This window comes from Lynx canadensis, chromosome E3, assembly GCF_007474595.2.
Source record: "Lynx canadensis isolate LIC74 chromosome E3, mLynCan4.pri.v2, whole genome shotgun sequence".
NCBI lineage: Eukaryota > Metazoa > Chordata > Mammalia > Carnivora > Felidae > Lynx > Lynx canadensis.
The window spans coordinates 15162816-15178745 of NC_044318.1; the positions used below are offsets into that span (position 1 = coordinate 15162816).

The following is a 15930-nucleotide window of genomic DNA, read 5'->3' on the forward strand; positions in this document are numbered from 1 at the left end:
ATATATCTGTTTGAATACGTATTATAATTTTCTGGGAAAAGAAAATAAACATTAGCAGTGAGTGGTTCCCTCTGGGAGGTGGAGGATTGGGAGAGGAGTGCTTGAAATAATTTTATGTGTTTTTAGTTTAAAACACATACCTATACTCCTTCCTGGCTTCGGTAGAGCCAAGGAGTCTTAAAAGCACTCATCTGTTGACTGCATTACACCCTCTGTCATTTGGGGTGCCTGGGTGGCTCAGTCAGTTGACTTCAGCTCAGATCATGACCTCATGGTTGGGAGAATTGAGCCCCACTGGGCTCTGTGCTGAACATGCAGCCTGATTGGGATTCTCTCTCTGCCCCTTCCCTGTGCACAAACTCTCTCAAAACAAATAAACTTAAAAAAAAAAAAAAACCAAACACTTCTGTGATTCTAGGAAAAGGCAAAGAACCACTTTATAAACTATTAGTTTTCCACAATCACTTTATTGCTGACAAGAAACCTCCAGGAATTCAAATATACACAAACACATTTTAAAACCTTCAAGACACTGTTTAATCAGTAGTTTTAAGGCACATTTGTTAGACCTGTACTTCAACAATTATACAGACATCACTTGAAGTTATTAAAGTTATCAAAATATATAAAAACATTCAAGTAAGAGGTATGCAAATCAGCAGCATTTAACCAAAATGAATATATTAGCATACTTCAGTATCAATTTTATAACAGGGAAAGAAAATGGAGTTTCCATCTCACACACTTACATATGTACACACACATGTGCACACACACACGCGCACACACACGCACACACACACACACACACAAACTTGACTGTTCTCAGAAGCATGGTGAAAGCAAAAACATATAAATAAGTGCAGTAGGTAAAAATACCAACAATTAGAATTTTTTTCAAGTGAGGATAGAGTGAACTTTTGGTTACTCAAAATTCTGTGATACTAGTTATTAGCCAGAAAAGCTCATTTGTCTCACAGGTACAAAAGTATCACATGTTAATTGTAACTTTGGGGAACAGCAAGAAAATGATCTGGCAAAGGGACAAATATATAGAAACGTGTAAACTATGGAAAGCAAACTTTGCTCCTCAGAGCAAGGGGTCCATCGTTTTGAGTAATGGCGGGTTGGGGGTGGGGATGGGAATACTCTTAGCAGAGCACGGCTTTCCAAAACAGGTACCCAGCTTTAAACTCCAGGTTACTCCCGAGGAAAGGTTTAGAGCCTGTGAAAGGAAGGAAAACAACAGAAGAAAGGCTCCGATGGTCTGTTACAAAACTCAGTACTTTAAAAAAGATTCTGAAGATAATTAAGACACAAACTGATTACGTGAAACCATAATTTAGGCTTATTAAAAGGTTCAGAGCTATCAATTCCATGTAAGTTTATGATGAGGTATTTATCGCATGTGGTTTTTGCTGTAACGGAAATCTTAAGCGGTACTCTGCCTATCATGTAAAATAAAACTTAAAATTTTAGGCACAAGGAAACAATAGCCCTGAACATATGGCATTGCAGATGCCAGCATTCAGTGTCCTCTGGGACACTTGCACAGGCTGGTCTGATGCTGCAACCCGTGATCCTCAAACACTTACGCACATAAACCATGGCCCCCTGTGCTCCATGCACACACTCAACTGCCCTTTCCAGCCTGGCTCTGAAATGTGAAGTGTCCATGAGAAATGAGGACCTCAGTGCAGGAAGGAAAATGGCATTTGGAAGACTTGAACGACAAGCTTTGCCTCTTAATTTTGATACCCAGGGCCCTCTGCTAAGTCTCAGAACTCAGGACCAGAAGGGAACTCAAGACCTATGGATACCCAGCACCTTAGAGACAGCTCCCCACCAACCCCGAGCACCTCCCCACCCCCGAGTAATAAGGCGGCAGCAAAATGCCCAGGAACTAAGACATCAAGGCCCCCAATCCACTGCATTCCCCTCCTCCCCAAACTTAACCTTATTCACACAGCAGGGATGGCTTTTCTCTCTCATATTACTACCAGGTATCTGGACTTATATAGCCACCCTCTCCATGTTTCCACCATCCGTTTCAAACATCTGAATTCAAGGATTTCTCTTCATGAAAAAAAAAAAAATCAGGTCTCGGAACCATTTAAAAAGGATTACTACTTCTTAAGGAACACTTCTCAGCCTAAAACTCCAGAACCTGGTTCAAAAGAACGAGCCCAGTCTCATGAACGGATGACTCCCACAATTAACTGCAAAAGACAACACAAATGCACTTTGAAAAATATAAAAGGGCTCTCCTCCTCAAATTTTGTTCTATCAGCCTAAACGGCTAAGTAAGTTAGTTTTGTGGGGGAGTCACCAAGCTGCTGGTCTATAGGCAAACCAGGTTTGAACCTGGTCTTTCTAAGACACTAAAATGAGGGGCTGGGTTATATTAGGGGTGGGTTACAGCCACCGCAGCTGCATAATATGGAGCTACTTTCAGGAAAAACCTCAACTCCAGAAAAATATATTTTAAAATCTCTGCTCCAAACCCAGGTGGACTCTGTAGGCTCAGCAGGTCAGTTTCTGAGCAACACGCAGTAGGATCCTCACTGCCAGTCTAGACGGTTCTTCATATCCCTCTGGGCTTCGGTTAGTTTCTGAATTAGATAACGCTTGTCACGACTTTCCTAAAGACAGAGATGGGTGCAAGAGCACATTCAATATTTTTGGATACATGTATCATCATTTCAACCTAATAAATTGCCTGTCAGACTCACGGTTAATGATCCTAACCCCCAGATGGTTGTAATGGCCTCCAAACTGGTCTGCCTCTGGCACTCTTGCCCCTCCATGGCCCCTTGTCCACAAAGTGGCCAACAGTCTTGTAAAAATGTACATCAGGAGGCGCCTGGGTGGCTCAGTTGGTAAAGCATCCGACTTCAGCTCAGGTCACGATCTTGCGGTTTGTGGGTTCTAGCCCTGTGTTAGGCTCTGTGCTGACAGCTCAGAGCCTGGAGCCTGCTTCGGATTCTGTCTCCCTCTCTCTCTGCCCTACCCCTGCTCATATTCTCTTTTTTTTTCTCTCTCAAAAATAAATAAACATTAAAAAGAAATGTACACCAGACTGCTACTGAACACATTTCACTGGTTTCCCATCACACTCAGAATTAAACTCAATCTTCTCAACAGAGCCTTCAGACTGTGCTGTGACCCCGGCTGATAAGCCACCATCCTCCAGGCCCAGGGGTGCCCTCACTGTCCCCTCTGCCTGTTACTCTCATCCCCAAGACCTCTCACAGCATTCAAGTCTCAGCTCCAATGTCACCTCCTCAAAGTGGGCTTCAGGGGCCACCATTGACAGCAGTAGATGGCCACTCATCTTGTCTGTGTTCTCTTCATGGCAGTTACTGCTATTGAAATTTATCACTTTTTCTGTAACTATTTAGCAATCTTGTCTCCCTTTATCACCACCGTATCCCAGCACAGTGTAAAGAGCAGGGAGTGATCAACACACATGTTGAAAGACTGGATGAATGAAGCTGGGGAAGGCCCAGCCTGAACGCAGAGTTTAGGGAAGTGGTGGTGAGCGGGGCCACAGCATTCCACCCTCTCCCTGGGAAAAGTGCCACTTTCTGTTAGATGTCCTGGGTAAAGGTCCCCAGCCATGACCCTCTGGACCATGTGGATGTGGATAATCACATCTGCTCTTCCTTACCAGGGACAGCTGCTCTCGGAGCTGGACCACCACCCGCTTGTGTGCTCCGGCAAGGGCGATGAAATAAAACATAATGAGGCTGCAACACAAGGTGGAGAGGTCAGTAGGGAGTTTGCACCATTTGAAGGCCACTAGAAAAACCACCTGATCCATTTTGCCCAGGACAGTTTTACTGTTGTTAGGAAAAGAAGGAAGGAAAAAAAGAGAGGGAGGGAGAAAGGAATGGAAGGAAGGAAGGAAGGAAGGAAGGAAGGAAGGAAGGAAGGAAGGAAGGAAGGAAGGAAGGAAAGGGAAGAAGAGAAAAGGAAAGGAAAAGGAAAAAGAAAAAGAAAGACAAAACTCATTCATCCTAAGCAGAGGGCAATCAGAAATGGCCCCAGAGGGGTTGTGAGTTGGCAGTGGTAGCAGAGACTGATTCATGCCTTGCTTTTTAAGCTAATATTAAAAGTTGTTGCTGTTCCCTTGGCACATAGAATATGATAGGGAGAGACAAGGAAATGGTCCAGAAAGTCAGCTCAGCATAGAATGCACTGGCTGTGGATAATCACTGTGGAACCCTCCTCGTCTCAGTTTCCTCATCTGTAAAATGGGGATAATATAGTAAACCCCAGGGACAACAAGCCTAGGATAATACATTTTTGAATAAAAGCAACTGGCAATTGGCTCCCATCTTCCATGTAGTCCCAGATCTCAAAGTGGGGTGACTGAAATGACTGTCTTTGGGGTGAGGAGCAAGTGGAGTGGAGAGCAAGCCCCCAGGAAAAGAGTAGGCTACTCATTCCATTCCATGAAGGGGAGGTGGTTTCCTGTCCAATCTCCCCAGATAGGGCTGAGGAAATGAGGGCCACTGGAAACACTGATATCAATGAAACTCTTCTAGAAGATACAATGGCCACAGGACAAGAATGGCCAGATCAGGTAACCGCCACCAGATGGCGTCAGCCAGATGACAGCTGGAGTAAATGCACGGGGCCTGGAGTCTCTGCATCCTGGGGTCCTCAGAATTCCAGGCTGGTTGTCTGCACAGCTCCCCCAAACCATGTTGTTAATCTCATCAAAGGTATCATGCCTTTAACAAATACATTTCTGAAGCTCACTTCTTGCACTGGGTGGGGTTTTACTGTAAGAATATCTCTATCATGGAGTAAATTGCGATGATTTCATTCATTACAGTTAATACATACCAGCTACAATCAATTCTAGTTATTTGTGGTAGTTCTATTCTATAAAGCTTCTAGGAACACCCGATTAGTGAATTCTGAACCAACGGCCCTAGGGGAAATACAAGGGGAGGTTCCTTGAGTCACTGGTCACAACGTTTTTGTCAACTGATCAATACCTTACTTTATGTTTCTTATTCATTGAGCAAATCAGCTATCAATACATAATCTTGCTTCTGTTTAAAGATGATTTAGTTACCATTATTGTTGATTCCTTAACTCTGAACTCGGTGTCAACAGTACCATAACCCATGCCTGAATGAAGCTTATCTAACATACAGATTTTCTTTGTAAGGCACATCTCAGCCTCTTTGCACTTAGGAACATGAGAAGAACTTCAGCACTACGCTTGGGACGGTTTTATACTGGGAAATGAGCCACCAAAAGCACAAAATGCAAGAAACATGGCACCTAAATAGGTCACCAAAGACATTTGTAGTATGAAAGCGGAAAGAAGATGGCAGGCTTATTGCCTTGTTTGACCTCAGCTGGTTACATGCATGCTATGGTCTGAATGTGTGCCCGCAAAATCCGTACGCTGAAATCCTAATCCCAAGGTGATGGCATGAGAAGGTGGGGCCTCCGGGAGGTGATTAGGTCCCTCACAAATGGCATTAGTGCCCTGATAAAAGGGACCCTAGAGAGCTAGCTCAGCCCTTCTGCTATGTGAGGACACCAGAAGTCTGTAAGCCAGAAGAGGGCTCTCCCCTAATCATGCTGATCTTGGACTCCCAGTCTTCAGAACTGTAAGAAATAAATTTCTGTTGTTATAAGCCACCTAGTCTATGATATTTTGTTATAGCAGACCAAACAGACTAAGACAATGCCCTTTGGGTGACTCAAATTTTTTGCTACTCTGTGCAAGTCCACAAATGACCATGAAACTGATGGTTTGAAACTGATTTTGGGGGTTGTAAAATATTTTAGCAAGTAGGCATATTCACAATACAGAAAAAAAAACACCCTGAAATCTATGAATAACGAAGACAGACTGTAAGACTCTAATTACAACAATGGCCACCACACAGTAAGCCCTCAATGTACATTTGTGATTAGAATTACTTTAACACGCAAAGTCAATCATTATGCAGCAATGACTCTTGTCACCCTGACATATAACACCTGTCATTTACTGAGCCTTTACTAAGGGCCAGGTCCTCTGCTGGCGTTTTACATTTAAAAATGCATTTTGGGGGTGCCTGGGTGGCTCAGTCAGTTAAGCGTCCGACTTCGGCTCAGGTCATGATCTTGTGGTCACGAGTTTGATCCCCACGTAGGGCTCTGTGCTGACAGCTCAGAGCCTGGAGCCTGCTTTGGATTCTGTGTCTCCCTCTCTCTCTCTGCCCCTCCCCACACCTGCTCTCTCTCGTTCTCTTGCTCTGTCTCTCAAAAACTAAATAAACATTAAAAAAATTAAAAAAAAATAAAAATAAAATAAAAATGCATTTTACATTAAAAAAAATTTTTTTAATGTTTATTTTTGAGAGAGAGAGAGAGAGAGAGAGAGAAAGAAGGCACAGAGAGTGGGAGATACAGAATCCGAAGCAGGCTCCGGGCTCTGAGCTGTCAGCACAGAGCCCGATGACACGGGCCTCAAACTCACAAACTGAGATCACAACCTGAGCTGAAGTTGGACACTTAACCGACTGAGCCACCCAGGCGCACGAGCATTTTACATCATTAACCACATTTCCTTCATGTCACAACCCTATAAGGTATGTGCCATTCTTATCCCCATTTTCCAGGTGAGGAAATGGAGGCGCAGAAAGGACACAGACAACTTAGAAGCACTAGAGCCAGGGTTCAAGTGCATGTGTCTAACCTGGTGCTCTTCTCTCTGCCCAGTAATGATTTACTTTATCAAAGAGTCAGTGATTTTGTGAATAATCAGTAATATTAATCGTCAAAGTTCATTGGATTTATGTCAGGCACTGGGCTCAGGGCTTCACCTGCAGGATCTTAATGAACCCGCTCAACGACGCTCTTTAAGAATCACTATTGGGGCGCCTGGGTGGCGCAGTTGGTTAAGCGTCCGACTTCAGCCAGGTCACGATCTCGCGGTCCGTGGGTTCGAGCCCCGCGTCAGGCTCTGGGCTGATGGCCTGGAGCCTGTTTCCGATTCTGTGTCTCCCTCTCTCTCTGCCCCTCCCCCGTTCATGCTCTGTCTCTCTCTGTCCCAAAAATAAATAAGAAACGTTGAAAAAAAAAAGAATCACTATTATTATGCCCATTTTAGAGATGGGAAAGTGAGGCTCACAGAGGTTTAGTGACTTATCAAGCGTAACAGGTGGGCTTCCATTTCCCAGTGGAGAGGAGTCCACGTGTCTCAATGGAGAATCCTCGCAAGGGTCTAAGCGGTTCTTACTCACCAGATGATCATGAAGAAAGGCACTGCAAAGGCTTCCGAGGTGACGCCATGGACCAGGGACTGCAGTGAGCTGGGAAAGGTGCTCACTGTCTTGGGGACCACCTCCCAGGTGGTGTTGAAGTTGGTGAACGGCCCACAGGCTTTTGAGGAAGGGACGCTGCCGGGACACAGACCAAGGGGCTCAGGGTGAGGCATGCGGCACAGGCTGAGTGCCACTCCTCCACCCGGCCGCAGGCTTTGTCATCCAGTGACCTGTGAGGAACAGCCCGATCTTATGGGCCTTCTGGTATATTCTGGTCAAAAATGCTGACCCTGAAATTCCATCTAATCTGTAGACTGACTTCCAGGGTACAGGAAATGTAGCACAGAAGAGCAAGTTAAATGACACTGTAAGACAGCAATCAAATAGATCCAGAAGGTGGTAGTGATTTTGTGCACCAATCTCTCAGTTTGGAGGGGAGGAAACAGTTGTGGACTCTTCAAAGAATTAAAGATTAAAGGAGAGTAAGGAGACATGGCAATGAAAGCAATGGGTAAAACTCGAAAGATCCTCATGTTATTTTATTTAAAAAATTTTTTTTAACTTTATTTTAAAGAGAGAGTGTATGAGTTGGGGAGAGGAGCAGAGGGGGAGAGAGAGAGAGATAGAAAGAGAGAGAGAATTCCAAGCAAGCTCCATGCTCAGTGTGGAGCCCCACATGGAGCTTGATCTCATGACCTGAGCTGAAATCAAGAGTTGGACACACAACCAACTGAGCCACCCAGGCGCCCCGGATAGATAGATCCTCATTTTTAAAAAAGGCTATAGAGGCACGTGGGTGGCTTAGTTAGTTGGGCGTCTGACGTCGGCTCAGGTCATGATCTTACAGTTCGTGGGTTGAAGTCCCACATCAGGCTCTGTGCTGACAGCTCAGAGCCTGGCGCCTGCTTGGGATTCTGTGTCTCCCTCTCTCTCTGCCCCTCCCCCACTCATGCTTGCTCTCTCTCTGTCTCTCTCAAAAATAAATACACACAAAAAAATTTTTAAATATAAAAATAAGGCTCTAAAAGACTATTGGGGACAATTGGAGAAATTTGAAAATGGCAAGAATAAGACAGTATTCATTTTCTGAGATGTGATGTTATTGCAGATGCATGAGGAGGAGAATATACCCTTATTTTTAGGAGCTGCACAATCAAGTATTTAGCTCATATCTTCTGTGCACACCCAGATCTCAAAATGGGGGTGGCTGAGGTTATTATTTACATATGTCATGGTGCCTATAACAATTTCAAATAGGTCACCACACCCATAAAAAGCATATGCATAGAGAGAGATAAAACAAATGTAGCAAAATGTTAACAACTGGGACATCCAGTTGATGGGCATGTGAACCTCTATTACTGCTATTTTTTTTTAACTTTTCTACACATTTGAAATTTTTCAAAATAAAAAACTAAATAAAATTCAATGCAAAAAATCTGTAATTAAGGCCTAAAAGAATTAAGTTCTGTGTATGAGCTTTTCCACCGTAGCCCTATTTTTATGGATAAAAAAACATTCTTGGAAGCAACCTAACTATTGTTTAAGGCAATGGATGAACAATTTATGATCCATTCATAAAAGAGAACACTAAAAGAAACCACTGAAAGAGACATTGAGATGTAAAATGACTGGCTCCCATACAGAAAATAGTTGGGAAACAGGATTGGAAAATTAATTTTTTCCATCATATATTCTTATGTTATTTAAATTCTGTGGGATGTAAACATATTTATTACATATTTTGTAGAACTTTATATTTTATATTATATATATTTGTTTATTATATTAAAAAATCAAAGCTAAAAAACATTTTAAAGGAATGAGAGAGTTCTGTATGTGCTGGCATGGAAAAGGACACATCATAAAATTAAGCGAAAAAAATAAGCCACCATCCACTCTCACCGCTGTTGTCTAACATAGTGTCGGAAGTTCTAGCATCAGCAATCAGACAACAAAAGGAAATCAAAGGCAACAAAATTGGAAAAGATGAAGTCAAGCTTTCACTTTTTGCAGATGACATGATATTATACATGGAAAACCCGACAGACTCCACCAAAAGTCTGCTAGAACTGAGACATGAATTTAGCAAAGTCGCAGGATACAAAATCAATGTACAGAAATCAGTTGCATTCTTATACGCTAATAATGAAGCAACAGGAAGACAAATAAAGAAACGGACCCATTCACAATTGCACCAAGAATCATAAAATACCTAGGAATAAACCTAACCAAAGATGTAAAAGATCTGTATGCTGAAAACTATAGAAAGCTTATGAAGGAAATTGAAGAAGATATAAATAGAAAAACATTCCATGCTCATGGATTGGAAGAATAAATATTGTTAAAATGTCAATACTACCCAAAGCTATCTACACATCCAATGCAATCCCAATCAAAATTGCACCAGCATTCTTCTCGAAGCTAGAACAAGCAATCCTAAAATTTGTATGGAACCACAAAAGACCCCCAACAGCCAAAGTAATTTTAAAGAAGAAGACCAAAGCGGGAGGCATCACAATCCCAGATTTTAGCCTCTATTATAAAGCTGTAATCATTAAGACAGCATGGTATTGGCACAAAAACAGACACATAGACCAATGGAATAGAATAGAAACCCCAGAACTAGACCCACAAAAGTATGGCCAACTCATCTTTGACAAAGCAGGAAAGGATATCCAATGGAAAAAAAGACAGTCTCTTCAACAAATGGTGCTGGTAGAACTGGAAAGCAACATGCAGAAAGATGAAACTAGACCACCTCCTTACACCATTCACAAAAATAAACTCAAAATAGATAAAGGACCTGAATGTGAGACAGGAAACCATCAAAACCCTAGAGGAGAAAGCAGGGAAAAACCTCTCTGACCCCAGCTGCAGCAATTTCTTACTTGACACATCCCCAAAGGCAAGGGAATTAAAAGCAAAAATGAACTACTGGGACCTCATGAAGATAAAAATCTTCTTCACTGCAAAGGAAACAACCAACAAAACTAAAAGGCAACCAACGGAATGGGAAAAGATATTTGCAATGACATATCAGACAAAGGGCTAGTATCCAAAATCTATAAAGAACTCACCAAACTCCACACCCAAAAAACAAATAATCCAGTGAAGAAATGGGCAGAAAACATGAATAGACACTTCCCTAAAGAAGACATCCGGATGGCCAACAGGCACATGAAAAGATGCTCAACGTCGCTCCTCATCAGGGAAATACAAATCAAAACCACACTCAGATATCACCTCACGCCAGTCAAAGTGGCCAAAATGAACAAATCAGGAGACTATAGATGCTGGAGAGGATGTGGAGAAACGGGAACCCTCTTGCACAGGTGGTGGGAATGCAAACTGGTGCAGCTGCTCTGGAAAGCAGTGTGGAGGTTCCTCAAAAAATTAAAAATAGATCCACCCTATGATCCAGCAATAACACTGCTGGGAATTTACCCAAGGGATACAGGAGTGCTGATGCAGAGGGCACTTGTACCCCAATGTTTATAGCAGCACTTTCAACAATAGCCAAATTATGGAAAGAGCCTAAATGTCCATCAACTGATGAATGGATAAAGAAATTGTGGTTTATATACACAATGGAATACTATGTGGCAATGGGAAAGAATAAAATATGGCCTTTTGTAGCAACGTGGATGGAATTGGAGAGTGTTATGCTAAGTGAAATAAGTCATACAGAGAAAGACAGATACCATATGGTTTCACTCTTATGTGGATCCTGAGAAACTTAACAGAAGACCATGGGGGAGAGGAAGAAAAAAAAAAAGAGGTTAGAGAGGAGGGAGCCAAACCATAAGAGACTCTTAAAAACTGAGAACAAACTGAGGGTTGATGGGGGGGTGGGAGGGAGGGGAGGATGGGCTATGGGTATTGAGGAGGGTACCTGTTGGGATGAGCACTGGGTGTTGTATGGAAACCAATTTGACAATAAATTTCATATTAAAAAAAATAAATAAGTAAAAATAAATAAAATAAAATAAAAAGGAAAAAATAAATAAATAAAAATAAATAGTGTGCATATGACTTTCTGGAAGTAATAAATATATTAATATTTATTAATACATTAAACAATTAAATTTTAATATTTTAATACTTTTAAATTAATTTTAAAATTTAAAATCATTAAAAAACTTTAATGATTTTAAATTAAAAATATTTTGTTAATTTTTTTTAACACTTATTTATTTTTGAGAGACAGCGTGTGAGCAGGGGAGGGGCAGAGAGAGAGGGAGACACAGAATCCGAACGAAGCAGGCTCCAGGCTCTGAACTGTCACCACAGTGCCCGATGTGGGGCTGGAACCCACGAACCGTGAGATCATGACCCGACCTGAAGTCGGATGCTCAACCAACTGAGCCACCCAGGTGCCCCTAAATTAAAAATATTTTTGAAAATAAATGGTGTTCATATGAATTTCGGGTTGTAATAAATATATTTATTAATATATCAAATAATTAAAACTTAATATTTTAATAATTTTAAATTAATTTAATTTTAAATTAATTAATTTTTAATGTTAATGATTTTAAATTAAAAATATTTTAAAAAATAGTGTTCATATGAATTTCTGGAAGTAATATATTTATATTAATATACTGAATAATTAATATATTAAATATTAATATTAAAATATTCGTAGTGGTTACCTTGGTGGAGTGCAACTAAGGGAGGATAATGGGAAATTTGTTTCTCTTTCATTTACACCCTTGTGTACAGTTTTTTTATACATAACATCTATTACTATAATAAAAAACAATAAAGATATACAGTCAAATTGGTTAAAAAATAAAATCTGAGAGACAGAAAAGTTCAAGGATTTTAACTGAAAGATGAAGAAATGGAATTCCATGAGAATATAAGTCAGAGAGACTGGTAAACTATAGCCCTAGTGTCAAATGTGGCCCACCATCTGTTTTTTATAAGTAAAGTTTTATTGGAATAAGTCATGCCCATTAGTTTGTATACTGTCTACAGCTGTTTTCGTGATGCCACAGGAGGGTTGAACAGTTGCTACCAACACCATATGGCCACAAAGCCTAAATATTTAGGATTCCTCTTTAAAGAAAATGTTTGTTGGCCTTTGGTATAAATGGATATACTCTTTTTTTTTTTTTTTTTTTTTTTTTTTTTTTTTTCAACGTTTATTTATTTTTGGGACAGAGAGAGACAGAGCATGAACGGGGGAGGGGCAGAGAGAGAGGGAGACACAGAATCGGAAACAGGCTCCAGGCTCCAGGCTCTGAGCCATCAGCCCAGAGCCTGACGCGGGGCTCGAACTCACGGACCGCGAGATCGTGACCTGGCTGAAGTCGGAGGCTTAACCGACTGCGCCACCCAGGCGCCCCAATGGATATACTCTTAAGGAGTAGGGTCACTGGGGTCTGAACACTCAACTTCTGATCCCTAGTCTTAAGCATTTCTGCTCCTACCAAATTCTACACTAGACTCAACATTCCTTGTGCCATGTCTGAATCGTCTCCATACTCCTAGCACCGAGCCCAGTGCCTGTCACAATGAAGATACTCCAAATTCATCTATAATGAAGATGTATTATTTTTGTAATCAGAAACAAAGAAATAATCCAAAAGGATACCAGCAGAGAGGTCCTAGGAAAAGGGAGTGGGGGAGGGCAGACCCAACCAGTACTCTAAAACACTGGCAACACAGCCAGCCAAAGTTCTGGAAGTGGACCAAGACATTCCAGCATCCAGAGAGAGATTCCAAAACAACGATGGGCCTGGCTACACCAGGAGTGACTTACTGACTTCTGCAGGTGGAACGCCATGAATTTGGAAAACCAATAAAGAACACAATGGACCCTTTAATATAAAAGAGGAACATGTCAAGAAGCAAGGAAATGTTCTCGAAAACAAAATCATATTTACCGTGCCATGCTGATCGTCAGAGGTATTATTGCCAAACACAGCCCTATCAGCAACACCAACAGGAAGAAGAAATTAGAATTGGATGCTCTGAACTGCCTTGGGGAGGGCCGGCAGGTGTAAAGAAGACTTATCTAAGGGGAGAGAAAGAAAGAGAAAAAAGTAAGAGCATAGCTTCCTTGAAGGTAAATGAGCACATTCATGCATCCCAGTGGAATGTAAACTGATGCCACTTTTCTAGAGGGTAGTCAGCAATACAGATGAAAATGAAACATGTTTAATCCAGACCCCAACCTTGGGAAATTCATCTTGATGAGAAAATGGAATAAATGGGCCAAAGTTCACCTATATGGATGTTTACTGCTATAGTTACTGATATCAGGGAGTAACTGGAAGCAATGAAAGAGCTATCGACAGGGGTCACTTAAAGGTTAAAGTGCATCCACACAATGGAATACCCTGAGCCGGTAGAAAGGATATGGGCTTTGCGTCCTGTCCTGGCAGTACTATGAAATGAAAGGGCAGATTTCAGAACTATGTGCTGTATGATCTCATTTAAGTTTTTAAAAAACTTTACAGGACTTTAAATATGTGTTAAATGGATCCATGAGAACATACAATTCATTACATGAATTTTTTATAAGCATTTATTTCTCCTGTATATTAAAAACAAATATTTCCATCAGGGCCAAAAAGACTTGTGGAAATATCAAGTGGAAAGAGGGTGAAAGGTATAGCAATAGGCATAAGATTTCCCCTTAATATTTTTAAAAAATACATTACTAGGAGGGAGCAGCAAGCCGTTCTGACTTCAGCAGAAGCCAGAAAAATCATCTGAGCCAGACGGCAAAGAGTACTAGGGACCCCCGGTGTCCTGTTTGGGGGTGGCTAGCTGGTCAGGCCTGTAGTGTCAGAACTCAGCCATGTGCCCCTGACCTATTCTGTTACTCCCACATATCTTTACTGGGATACACACCAGGAAAGCACTGGGTAACCAATATTTTCTGGAAAGGGAACAAGTTCCTGTATGTTTTCTCACATCCACCTCTCCTTCGGTTACTTCAACCAATTGAAGTTTCCAAATGAAAGCATCAGAACATTCTTCAAAGGCCAAAACATCTGGGTAGGCTCAATTCAAGGCTCTGCTTACCTAAGGATTAAATAGCTTAGGTCTTGAGTGAAGTAAACCTGGAGTCACTTATAAGCTATGTGACCTCGGACCAGTTACTTAACCTCTCTGAACTTCAGCTTCCTGATTTATAAAATATGATTAATGTCAGTACCTACTTCAAAAGATGTGTATAAGCATTATATGATAGCCTATGGAAAGTGTTCAGCGGGGCAGGGGAGTACATGGTATTCTTATCATTATGAATATTAATATTATAATTATTATTTCCATTTCTGAATCCTCAGGGCTTGGCATAATAGGTAATTAATAAGTGTGGGGCTTATTAGTAGATGGCACCTCTGGAAGAAGGGATGAAAGTTACTGTATACATATCTGCATTGTTTAAATGTTTGATATTGAGCATCTATTGCTTCTATAATAATAATAATAATAATAACAATAATAATAATAACAACAATAATAATAAAAGAAGCTCAGTAATGAAGCCCAGATCAGTCAGTCATCTGCAGGGCCACTCTACCCATTCAGCACTTAGTTCAGTCACAATACTTGCTTCCCGTGAGCCCTTCAAGGAGCTACACAAATAACTGACACCTGAAAATAAATACAATGCCTCCAACATCCAAACAGAAAATGACAAAACTTAAATTAATAAATGCTTTGTTAAACATCACCAGATGTGCCACTACCAACTGATGGATCAATTACAACTCAACTTTTAGATGGTTACCTACAAAAACAACATTTAAATCACAGGAGCAAAAAAAAAATTTTAAGACTCTCAAAATTATAAAAATGTGGAAATCCATTCAAAGTCTTTTTTTCCAGAATAAAAATATGTATCGAATAAGGAATGTAGTTTTGATACATCTGATAGGACGTGGATAGGCTCCAGTCACACGACTGCCGAATGCCTTGCAAGGTCAAGAATGGTCCAGAATATCAGCCCCCTGCCCAACCTTCTCCTTACCTCTTTCACATAAAAGATGATAATGAGTTTCAAGGTTGCAATTGCAGGGAGAAGAGGGGAGAAAAAGGCTCCAATCCAGCAAATGGTTTGCCCATAAACAATCCCCAGAACGTTATCAGGAATGGCAAATTCCTGCTGTCCCCAGCACTGAACCAGTTTCCAAGAGGAACAGTAGGTCACCAGGAGCCTGGAAACAAACAGGACAATTTCTCACCTGGATTGCCAGTACCTGCCAAGGCCACAGAACCACGTCCCCCAAATCACGGCTATTTCCACACACATTTCTCATGGAAACTGGTTAGTCATTATGTTTAGATGCAGAAGACCGTGAACTCTGGAATCATTGAGACCAGAGTCTGAATCTCAGATCTACAATTTACCAGCCAGATAAGGTCAGATGAGGTTCGTTTCCTCATATGGAATGTAGGGGAATTATAACACAACCTACCACACCAGATTGTGGTGACCATTAATGGCAGTCTGTGTACTGGCTTGCCACTCGGCTCAAAAAGTAATGTGCATTCACCCAGAAAATGGCTTATGAGAATCCTACCACCTAGCATAATCGCTTCCTGGAATCCTAGAATCTTCCCACGGAAACCCCAGAAGCAGAGGCCTGTGACTAACACACATAGTTGTTCACTGCGGATTGCC

At 41.3% G+C, this 15930-nt stretch overlaps 1 protein-coding gene across 5 annotated transcripts in view; it reads right to left on the bottom strand.

Annotated features, from left to right (window-relative positions):
- Window positions 1-513: 513 nt before the first annotated feature.
- Window positions 514-15930, bottom strand: part of TMC7 (transmembrane channel like 7) — a 56068-nt gene continuing 40651 nt past the window's right edge. Inside the window, exons 12-17 of one of the 5 annotated variants that reach the window (XR_003965675.1) lie at window positions 15277-15463; window positions 13178-13308; window positions 7260-7415; window positions 3671-3749; window positions 2505-2642; window positions 514-1225 (exon numbers count right to left, since the gene is read on the bottom strand). Coding sequence is in view for 4 of the 5 variants with exons in the window: in XM_030301316.1 (XP_030157176.1) it covers window positions 3524-3749; window positions 7260-7415; window positions 13178-13308; window positions 15277-15463 (700 nt within the window). In the remaining variant the exon portion in view is untranslated. Of the gene's footprint in view, window positions 2643-3510; window positions 3750-7259; window positions 7416-13177; window positions 13309-15276; window positions 15464-15930 lie in introns of those variants that run through there. The other 4 variants (XM_030301317.1, XM_030301319.1, XM_030301316.1 and 1 more) reach the window with 4 other exon arrangements.